The sequence below is a fragment of the Suricata suricatta genome, chromosome 1 (genome assembly GCF_006229205.1).
Source record: "Suricata suricatta isolate VVHF042 chromosome 1, meerkat_22Aug2017_6uvM2_HiC, whole genome shotgun sequence".
In the NCBI taxonomy this organism is placed as follows: domain Eukaryota; kingdom Metazoa; phylum Chordata; class Mammalia; order Carnivora; family Herpestidae; genus Suricata; species Suricata suricatta.
In genome coordinates, this window is record NC_043700.1 from 113,139,020 (window position 1) to 113,150,461 (window position 11,442).

General features: G+C 41.2%; 1 protein-coding gene across 1 annotated transcript in view; it reads left to right on the plus strand.

Annotated features, from left to right (window-relative positions):
* SLC39A8 (solute carrier family 39 member 8) overlaps positions 1-7,360 on the plus strand; it is a 76,055-nt gene extending 68,695 nt beyond the window's left edge. Inside the window, exons 7-9 of the mRNA XM_029942638.1 lie at positions 2,597-2,804; positions 3,233-3,417; positions 5,857-7,360. Coding sequence (XP_029798498.1) covers positions 2,597-2,804; positions 3,233-3,417; positions 5,857-6,006 — 543 coding nt within the window. The 3' untranslated portion in view covers positions 6,007-7,360. The remainder of the gene's footprint in view (positions 1-2,596; positions 2,805-3,232; positions 3,418-5,856) is intronic.
* Positions 7,361-11,442: the final 4,082 nt, after the last annotated feature.

Consider the following 11,442-nt stretch of genomic DNA (forward strand, 5'->3'; position numbering starts at 1 on the left):
TAAGCCAGGCAGAGAAGGACAGAAACCATATGTTTGCACTCATAGGTCTAGCAGGAAAACAGGAGAGACCTAATGGAGAACCAGGGGGAGCGGAGGAGGGAGAGAGAGTTGGGGAGAGAGAGGGATGCAAAACTTGAGAGACTATTGAATGCTGAGAATGAACTGAGGGTTGAAGGGGAAGGGGGAGGGGGGAAAAGAGATGGTGGTGATGGTGGAGGGCACTTAAGGGGAAGAGCACTGGGTGTTATATGGAAAACAATTTGACGATAAAATATTATGGGAAAAATTTGGTCTTTTATTCTTTTCCCTAAATCCTCACAAGTAAATAAAAAATTATAAATATTTGATTAGGTAAATCAAGTTGAAAGATGAAAGCAAGTGGTCTTATTAAGTGTTTTTTGGCAATAGGTTTTGGCAAAGCCAAGGTCTCTTCTTACTCTGTGGCTTTTCTCATGATTACTTTTGTTTCTTCTTTGGTAATTGTTACTTCCTGTTCTGGGGCATTTCTTACCCAAGTCACCCATATGACCTGTACTACATCGTGATTGTTTAGTATGTTGTCTGTTTAAGATGTATCAACAATTAAATTAATTAAATAAGGAGGCCATTGGACTGAGGTGACTCTAATGCCTTGGCAGTCTGTGTAATCAGATCAAAATCTAAGCCTGTAAATGTCTCAAGGTTATGAAATCAAAACCTAAAGACAGACACTTTAAAAGCATTTTTTGAGAGGGTCCCTTGGGTGGCTCAGTTGGTTGAGCGTCTAACTTCAGCTCAGGTCAAGATCTCCATAGGTTCGAGCCCTGCATTGGGCTCTGTGCTGACAGCACAGAGCCTGGAGCCTGCTTCAGATTCTCTCTCTCTTCAGATGTCTCCCTCTCTCTCTGCCCCTTCCCTCGCACTCTGTCTCCCTCTCTCTCAAAAATAAATAAACAATAAAAAAAATAATAAAAAAAGAATTTTTTGAGAGAGGGAGGCATTCTCCTTCTGAATTGCCTTCAAAACCTATTTCAGACAAGAAGTGGTCCTCCCCCCCTCACCCATAAACTTGGAGTAGTAAAACAGTTACTTTATTTCCACTTTATTTACTTTGCATCCTTGGATAAGTTCACCAACATTTCTGTATTTTAGTTTCTTCAACTCTAAAATGATGATCATAGTAGTCCTTAATGCAGGGAACTGTTCTGAAGGAGTTCAGTATCTCAAGTGCTTAGAGCAGGGCCTGGCCCGTGATGAATACCACATGCCATGGGGTGTCTGTTCCTGCTACTCTCACGGCTCCGCCCCTTCCTCAAGTAAGACCTTGCCCCGCCCCTTCCATGCTCATTTAAGAACATAGTGCCTCCCAATGACCTCTGGCTGCTTCTCAAGCAAAAACATTTCCCAAAGATGAAAGTTTGCCACTAATGACCCGGTGAAAAGATGTAAAGTCAGTTCTGACAGAGCGGTATTGGGACAGGTCTAAACACTCAGATGATAGCTCGGAGGGCAGCCCCTCTGAGCCGGGTGTATAATGACCGTTTCTTAAAAAGTCAGTCGTATACTTTGCATCTCGTTTCTCCAATACAAATACACTTCTTGGAGTTAGAAGTGGCTCTTTCCACTTCTGCACACTTCCCATAGCACCCAGCACACTGTTGAATGAATACGTTGATTAGCAGTTGAGGTAGAGGTGAGGGGAGGAGAATTAGGAATAAAACATTCTGCAGTTAATTGCAAATTGTATCCCTACTTAAAAATAAATTTGAATTTTATTATCTTTTTCTACCATTTCTGGAAAATGCTTGAGTTGATGTGTGGCATTTAGTTTTATACAGCTTTGTAAATTTTATGGAAATCTAAATTCTTTCAAAGGGTTTGTTGTAGGCTTTTCTGTTTTTATTATTGTTTCAAAATGGAAAGAGGTGTTAGTGCAAAGGCAAGCCTGTTCCAGTCACATTTCATAAGATGTTAAGAGGATCATTGAAATTTAGAGCTGGTAGGGAACACATTGTTACAGTTTAATCACCCAGCACACACTACCTGGAACACAGTGGAAACCTAATACGTCATTGAAAAATAAATGAATCATTTAGTGTGTTATCTTCATTTCACAATTGCAAAAACTGAGGCTCAGATAACCTGCTCAGATAACATAGGCAGGATTACCATAAATATTCTTTGATGACATTGTACTTTAAATGTGTATTTCACATTTACATTGTAGCATGGAAAAAGACTTTACATTTGGTCTTTGAAAAACTTCCTTTATTTTAAACTATGCAAATTAATCAGATTCTTAGGTTAGGATCTGTTGCATTTTAGGAAGGCAATAGTAAGAAATGTTCATACAAAACAAAAGGATTTTTTAAGGGGAAACCGAAGTAAAATGTCTTTTAGGTGGTTCATTCAAGGCTGGTCTGTCTATTCATTTCCTTTCTCCCTCCCGTTTCTGTTGTCATAAATGATTAGGAGTTCTTAGCCACCATGAAAGACTTTCTGTTGGAACCATTTGTCAATCTCAATACGTAACACACCCCCTACTCCTTTCTGTGTAACTCTCAGACTTTCAAGAAATGTGGCTTATTTTGTTGGCTGATTTTCTGTTATTTTACAGGATGGAAAAACAGAGTCGAGTTCATGTACCTGTTTGAAGGGACCCAAACTGTCAAAAATTGGGACAATTGCTTGGATGGTAACCCTCAGCGACGCCCTCCACAATTTCATCGATGGCCTGGCAATCGGGGCTTCTTGCACCTTGTCTCTTCTGCAGGGACTCAGTACTTCTATCGCAATTCTGTGTGAAGAATTTCCTCATGAGTTAGGTACGGGGCTCTGGCCATACGTGTAAAAGTCAGTTACTTCTCAGTCAGTGAAATGAGACTTTTTATTAAAAATTTTTTAACATTTATTTATTTTTGAGAGAGACAGAGAGACAAAGAGAGCACAAGCAGGGGAGGGTCAGAAAGAGAGGGAGACACAGACTCTGAAGCAGGCTCCAGGCTCTGCACTGTCCGCACAGAGCCCGATGTGGGGCTAGAACTCACAAACCGTGAGATCATGACCTGAGCTGAAGTTGGACGCTTTACTGACTGAACCACTCGGCGCCCCTGAAGTGAGCCATTTTAGGTAACTCACTTAAAAATCCCACTGAGGCATCTAACTGAACGAGCCCTTGTTGGACATTGATGCTTATCGTCTTTAATCCAAAAATAGCAAAAACAGTTTATTTGGTATTTTCTTCTCTTTCTAGGGGACTTTGTGATCCTACTCAGTGCAGGAATGAGCACTCGGCAAGCCTTGTTATTCAATTTCCTTTCTGCATGTTCCTGCTATGTTGGACTGGCTTTTGGTATTTTGGTGGGCAACAATTTCGCTCCAAATGTTATATTTGCCCTTGCTGGGGGCATGTTCCTCTATATTTCTCTGGCAGATATGGTAAGAAATTTTAAAATTTTATCTTGTTTTAATTTAACATTTATAAATAAATATTTGGATTGTGAGTTGACTGCTTTCCACAGTGTGGAAATTCTGTCATCATTTAAAACATTCCTAGTTCTGCAGATGACTCTTCTTGTACTAATAGTAACTTGAAAGTGATTCTCATTGATCCTTTGATCTATGATTTTACTGATAAAAGATGAAATGATTTACTTTTGTCGAAGGAAAGATATTTTCCCAGGTTTTTTGTCTTGTGGTAGGTAAGCCTTGTATTCTATTACAGTAAATAGTCTATAGAATGTCCTCGTGGGAACTTCTCCCCCTCTTTTGTGAGAATGTCACATATATTTTTGTTTAAAAAATTTTGTTAATGTTTATTTTTGAGAGAAAGAGAGCGTGCGTGTGCGAGAGAGAGAGAGAGAGAGAGAGAGAGAGAGAGCGAGCGAGCGTGGGAGGAGCAATGAGAGAGAGGGAGACACAGAATCTGAAGCACCTCCAGGCTCTGAGCTGTCAGCACAGAGCCCGATGCGGGGCTCAAGCCCATGATCTATGAAATCATGACCTGAGTCGAAGTTGGACGCTTAACCCACTGAGCCACCCAGGCACCCCAGGATGTCACATTTGGAAGGGAATAACTTATTAGAATAAATAGCATTTTGTTATTTCAAAGTTCTAAAGGGGGGGGGCTTTTGGATTAAACTAAACCTGGTAAATTGAAATTGGGCAACCTTTACATGGGTCGGTATATATTTGTATCTGTGTTTGTCTGTGCTGTGTCTGTTTATTGCTGTCTGCGTGTGTGTACGTGTGTGTGTGTAAGAGAGAGAATATCAATGGTCCTGTGCCCTGTGCATTTTGAAATGAATCATGGACAGCTTTTTAGAAAATGAAAATGTGCTACGTATATGCAAATCGAGGAGCATTTCCTTTGGGTTTGGAACAGAATCTGTATTACACACATAATTTAATAATTTAGTTTCCTTCATCTGCATTCTTAGCTCTGCATGATAACCGTCCAGCTCTGCTCACTGTTCCGTGCAGGCCCTTCTCGGAGCAGGCATGTCATCCCGCGGAGCCCTCACTGCATTGACATTGTTCTTCACACAATTCATGTCTCATACTGCGTTTGTGCTAGGTCGTCACTTCTCTGTCTCTGTTAGGAGAACAGAATCTATCAGAATCGTTCCGTTGGAGGAAAAAATACTCATATGTGATGCTGAATGCCCTGCAATGGTTTGCTTTTTTTCAGCATAGTTTCACAGCTTTCACTTATTTTATCCTGGTAACAACTTTCTTAAATCAGGCACATGGATTGATTGGATTCTGGAGGCTTCTTGGATGCTTTGGTACAATACGCCATGGTGTGTGTGTGTGTGTGTGTGTGTGTGTGTGTGTGTGTGTGTGTGTGTGTGGCAAGTCACTTTGGAATACATTTTGAAAAGCTGGCATTTCCAGATCTTTCGGAGACTTTTCAGTAGAGTTTATCTGCTGAGAAAGGGTAGATTTTTAGAAAAGAACTTGGAGTTTTAATCACGTCACTGTAATGAGACTGTTACAGCCTTCAATCCTAGAAGAGTACATAATTTATTTGAAAACCTTACGCTTTTGTGAGGGGTAGTGCAAGCAGAAGGACACAAATTAAAGAGAAAGGGTATTAAATGTAAGGCAATTTCTAAAAATTGACTTAACCAGCTACTGTTGATTGATATTTCTGTGCCCGGCCTGCAATTTGCAAGGCGCTGTGGACACTGGAGTGAGCAAGGAGAGGCATGCTCCCTGCCTCTGTGGGGCAGTCTGTCTGTAAAGAGAGGGAAACCAGACGGCCAATGAATAAAATCACACACGTGACTAAATACTTACAAATAAAAATATCTGTGAGCTAAGGGGAAAAGCAGTATGTATGGTGAGAGATGAAGCTAGGGAAGTCTAGTGTGAATTAGGAGGCGCTGAGGGAAGCTTTTCTAGGAAGTATGATTTAAACCTGGAACCCAGAGGGTGTAGCTCATTGAAAAATTAGAGGGGAAGAGGTCAGATAGAGGTTTGGGTGGGTGTGAAGATTTTGAGGATAGAGAAAGGGTGGATGCATTTGAGATCCTGAAAGAATGGTGTGAATGGAGCATAGAGAGTAAGGGGGGAGAGAGACAGACTGGGGGACAGAGAGAGACAGGAGGCACAAAATGAGGTAAATCCTGTCCCGCTGATGAACTCACTTGGGGAGCACTACTTCCATACTTTTATTCTTGTTGATGTCTCATAGGGCTAGATATCCCTTTTATGCCACCTATGCTATGCTATAGCTATATGCTATGCTAAATAAAACATTTAAACATGGGAAATAAACCATCACTGCCCCGCCCCTCCCCCGAAATCTCTACGCGACTGTTTTGTTTCACCACCAGATGGCGATAGTTATCTAACAATGTATGTTTCTTTTAGTTTCCAGAGATGAACGATCTGCTGAGAGAAAAGATAACTGGAAGAAAAACCGATTTTACCTACTTCATGATTCAGAACGCTGGAATGTTAACTGGATTCACAGCCATTCTTCTCATTACTTTGTATGCAGGAGAAATTGAATTGGAGTAATAGGAAATGAAAGATGCTGTTGTCAATGAAGGCATTTAATAAATAAAAACATCTCCAAAGGGATTTTTAAAGCTGATCCTATTTAGTGAAAAGATAATTTTGTTTTCAACTGTAGGTCAGGAAAACTGATTATTGTTTTCAGATCTGTGAAATAGGCCATTATTTGTTGTTCAAGATGCTCCAAAGGGTTTTCAGTTCTGGTCTGAAAAGGCAGGTGTATGAAATCTTTGGTCAATACCCACATCTTCATGTTTCATGCATTTGACAGTCATTTAGGCACAAAGACCCAGAGAGAAACACAGCTAGGTTGTATAAGCCTTTAAACCTCCGGGGCAGGCTCAAAAGCTCAAGCGGTTTCAGAGTGGTTTTCTTTCAGTTAATTTGTGCTAGTGCTTTCACAGACAAGTACATTAAAAGATGGAAGAGAATTGACATGCATGCAACACAGACCTAAACGATTCCAAGGCCTTAATGAGCCCAGGAGAGAAAGGTTGCTCACAGCTTTTGTTCTGTTTCATATCTCAGTTAGGGACTTGTAGGCTCCTTTTAAAAATTATCCTAAAATAATATGAGTTGTGCAATCGGTAAAGTTTTGTTAGCTCTACTAAGTTCAGACTTTATCTGACACCTCGTCTCTAAGTGGAAGCTCTCCTGCTCCCACACAAGTGCAGAATTGCTTTTTTTTAGGGCTCAGTGGGAATTGCACCACACCACAGGGCAGAAAGCGTAGGTCTGGGAACCACGCAGCTACAGCGGATCATGCATTTGCATCGTGAAGGGAAAGGCTGTGTTGGTTTATAGAAAGAAATTGAATGTAAGTTTAAGCAATTTACTTTTAAAATTCAACATAATTGCTTAGGTATTTCAAATAAATGCAAAATAACGGCCAGACTGTTGTACGTCAAGGACTGATGAACTAGAAAACACACATTCCGTCTGGGCGACTAGAAGCAATCATAACATTCTTCTTTCGTGTTTGGTTCACATGTTCCCCCTATGGCATACCTTGAAAAAAAGTCCCACACACCGTGGTTATTTTTGTACCTCTTGTAGGTGAGAAGGGCTGTTTGCTCATTTAGCAGATGGAGAAAGTTGGTCTGCAATTGAACATCCTAACCCCAATTCACACTCCCAAGTCACTTCAGGAAAGATGACTGACAGTGAGAAACGTGATTGATAAAAGCCAGCAGTAATCTCAGGAATTAACATTTTCCCACAGACCATATGACCGTGTCACCTAGTAATAATGCAGAGTAGATGAATATTTAACATGTATGTTAATGTAGATTTCTCTTTATAACCAACAATTAAAAAAGTGTTTGTTTGACCAAATAGTAAACTCCTTTGAAGCCATGCATTGTGTCATTTGCTATTCATTTTAATATATATCTTTTTTGAGTGACTTCCCTGGACCTGGCTTTATGGGTGAGAGAGAGAAATAGGAAACTGGTGATGTGTTTATTGCAAAGATATTCAGCAAATACTGTAAAGATTAATCAGTAAACATAGAATCTATTTTTATCATTTAATCTGTTTACATTCAGTCTTAAGAAATAATCATTACCTTTTTAAAGCACACACTGTATGTCTGGGTTAAGAAGCTATTTACACCATGACATTAAAACAAGGTAGTTTAACAAACTCTCATTTGGTTAGATCATTGTGTATGTGGACTATCTAGGTGCTTAATATTACACTCTATGTGTGTTGATCTTTTGGCCGTTTTCCTCCACTATGAGAAGAGCAGAGGCAATAGGTCAGGAAGGGCCCAAAAAGCGAAAAGAAAATTGCTACTTACTTGAGGTTATGGTTGCAGCTAGAAGGTAGGATATATAGAAAGCCATGAGTAAATTTAAATCCTAGGTAACGATTCAAAAAATCAGTTAACATCTCTTATACTGAGGCATTCATTGTAGTCGTTAAATACTCTATAATTTTTAAACTTCAAAATGCTACTATGGCAAACCAAAGATGCTTTCATTGCATTGTATTTTGGTTTATGTACTTTGATATTTGCATAACTGAACTTTTAAAAATGCCTACCCATAGCGGGCAGTTTTTGAGTACTGAGTCAGACCCTGTCTTAGTCCGTCCAGGCTACCACAGAGGAGGGGGCTTATAAACGACAGAAGTGTACTTCTCACAGTCCTGGTGCCTGCAAGTCCAAGGTCAAGGCACCCACAGATTTGGTGTCTGTTGCATAGATGGCACCTTCTTGCTATGTTCTCACATAGCGGAGAGGTGAGGGAGCTCTCTGGAGCCTTTTGTTTAGAATACTACTGTCATCCATGAGGGCGCCACGCTGGGAACCTAAGCGCCTCTCAGAGCCCCCTCCTAATTCCATCATCTTTAGGGGTTAGGATTTCAACATATAAATATTTGGGGGACACGGCAGACCCCATTACCATGCTGATGTGGAGAAACAACTCATGCTAGAACCCGAGGCTCACAACAGGGTATTCCCAGGTCTGCTGGGCCGGTCAACCAGTCCAGCCCGGGCTCTGCTGGGCAGCTCAGCTTCAGACTTTGGTGGATGTCGTCTAGATTGGGCCCCTGTGGCAGGAGATGCTGCAGTCATGTGGCAAAGGGCACAGACATGCAGTTCTAGCAAAGGAGACTGAAGAAGTGCAAATAGTTTCAATTTACTTTAAGTAGTCTCTAGAGACTGTTACTTTACCTGGTAGAAAATAGCTTATATTAATAATAATTGAGCCAAAGCTCCCAGAATTACTTTTTTTGAGAATATTATTTCTCTTAGGAGAATATTATTTTCTTCCCCTTCAGTATGTTATTATGTGCAAATGTGTGGATGCAACACTGCTTTGCCCCAAGTCAAGATAATTTGTTTTTCTTCAGTTTGTGAGTCTAACCCTGCCGCGCTCATTTCTATGGCAGCTGCTTGGCGTAGTCAACACAAGGATCCAGTTATGTAACAGTCCCCGAATGGCATTTTATAATGATCTGGAGATGCTTAGTAAACCCCACCACGCCTAAAAGGGTTTCTTTAAGTGGAGCTCAAATTTTTAAAAAATGAATTGACAGGAACCAAAACAGCACTATAAGTTTACCAGATAATTAGAGTAGGTGTATTAATTACTGATGGCCTGTGCCAAGGAAAGACCCGCCCCTCTGCTCTCCATGCTCTGGTTGGCATCGACTTCCTTTGGGTCTCCCTTTGGTCTTTATCAGTGGGTTACCATGATTTCCAGACTCTTGTTTATTTAAGGGTCATTACAGGACAAAAGGTTCTTAACCCTGCAAGAAATCAGTTCCCTAACACTGATGTTGTCACAGCTGCTTTCTCACTGACACTTTGCCTCCCCCTTCCTTCCACCCCCCCACCCCCCGCTGTGCTAAGTTGCATTTCCCTCAGCTGCCTCTCTGTGCTGACCACACACAAGGCATTCTCTCATGGCCATTTTACTCCCTCCGTGGGAGGCTCCCCACTTCTATATATCTCCTAATCAGTGACTTTACTGGTAAAGTTTCAGGTGAGCTACCGCAGCAGGGTGAACTAAAAACCCTGAATACCCATCCATTAATCCTTAACATGGGCATTTTCCCCTCTATTTTAATGTTTCCAAATGCCAGGCTGCTAGTGCTGGCAACCATGTGGCATTGTTGAGATGGTTAGAGTTGAGTGAAAGTGAAAATCATCTGTTGAGATCTGGTACGGGAACAAAAATGCCAGTACGGTAAATAACAATAGGCGGCTTACAGCTGTCAGGTTTACTGTCCTTTCTATGGAAGAGTGCGGAAGAAGCCGTGTAGGGCTGACATGGCAGCTCTCTGGTTGCTGGGAGTCCAATCTGTCATCAGTGGCTTCTGACTTCAAGATCACTTCATGTTCTAAGATATTTGCTAAAGAAATCCAGTCTTAAATTCCAAAGTCCACATAGCACGAGAAAGAATAGGTAGAAAAACAAAAAATTCACACCTGGCTCTTCATTCCCCATAAAGGAGCTTTCTCAGAAAGACCATACAACAATTTCTACTTACATTCACTGGTCAGAATTAGTCATTGGCCTCATTAGCTTGCAGGAGAAGCTGGGAAACATTACTTTTAGCTGGATACGCTACCACCAATAAAATCAGGGTTCTGTTCCCTAGAAGCAAAGAAGGGATATTGGGTAGACTAGAGGCCATTCCAGGTACAGGCAGGTTTGTGTCTGGTTCACTTGGGGAATTATTATTCTAGATGGTTCTGACACAGCCAGTTTGGGAAACTGCTTCTTTTAGGGATTCTCATGAGTTCTTATAGAATATTTCCCTGTCTCCTTCACTATTTTAATTATACTGGCTCACCTGACCAGTCTTGCTTTACAAACAGTATTGTTCATACACATTTGTACTTCCCTTTATAGTTCCTCTGTCTCAGCCTGTTGTGAGTACTACTTATTTACCTTGACGACAACCTAGGTCTTTTAAAGGATCGTCTAAATTCTGAGGAAATGGAAACAAAACTCTTTTTCTATGGACTTTGATATTTAAAACTCTTGATTACCAGACTGATTAAGCCTGATGACCAGGCCTATATCCAGAACTATGAAACTAAGTACTATTAGAAGATTTGGACAAAAATAAAATAAAATAATCATTTATGCATTCTCTTCTCCCCCCAGGTCCTCACAGCTATTTAGCATAAGCAAATATGGAACAAAAATGTTATTTGTTACTTGATTTTGTAGATAATTAGATGGGCCACTGGTCACTTAGCTTGGATGTGCACAGCAAGATTACCAAAGAGCAGTGTTAAATGGTAGGGCTTGGTGTGTTAAACTTTATCTGATGGCTTAATTCCTACTGCAGTAACTGTACATGTTATCCCCTCAGCTGTATAGAACAATCTGGTAAAACTGCAGTAAGGCCACATGTGGGTAGGTAATTTATGAGCATGTTTGTGGTCACCAAAGGGACCAGGGGTCAAATAAAGATGTAAAGTTATGAATTACAGGGCAAAGTCTCTTAGGAAGAATTCAAGTCAGAAATGGTTCTTTCCTTCAAAAAGCAGAGGAAGTATATAAAACCCATCTCATTCTCTGTTTTGTGGCAAGCTGCACCAGCGGGCCCTGCAGAATGCTTGGTGTGAGCTCGCTGCAGTCAGGATGGACCCGATGGACTGGTGTCTTCCCCCTGCCCCCCCCCCCCCCCCCCCCCCCCCCCCCAGGAAACAGAGAGGCTATGAGTTTGCTGGCAAGGGCTTTGGAGGTCAAATGAGGAGGGTGGCTGCTGCACTCAGCTAGACCTTCAGTCCTGCAGTGTTTTGGACAAAGGATACATGAATATTCCCTAGTGAGAACCACGTGGTGGGTATGAGATCTATCTGGTCTGGAATAATTTAAGGTCATGAGTAAGAGGGGTACCATCCTGAGGACGGAGAAGTTTAGTTCAGAAAACCAAGACTACAGTGGGACAGTTGAAGAACTAGAACATGTT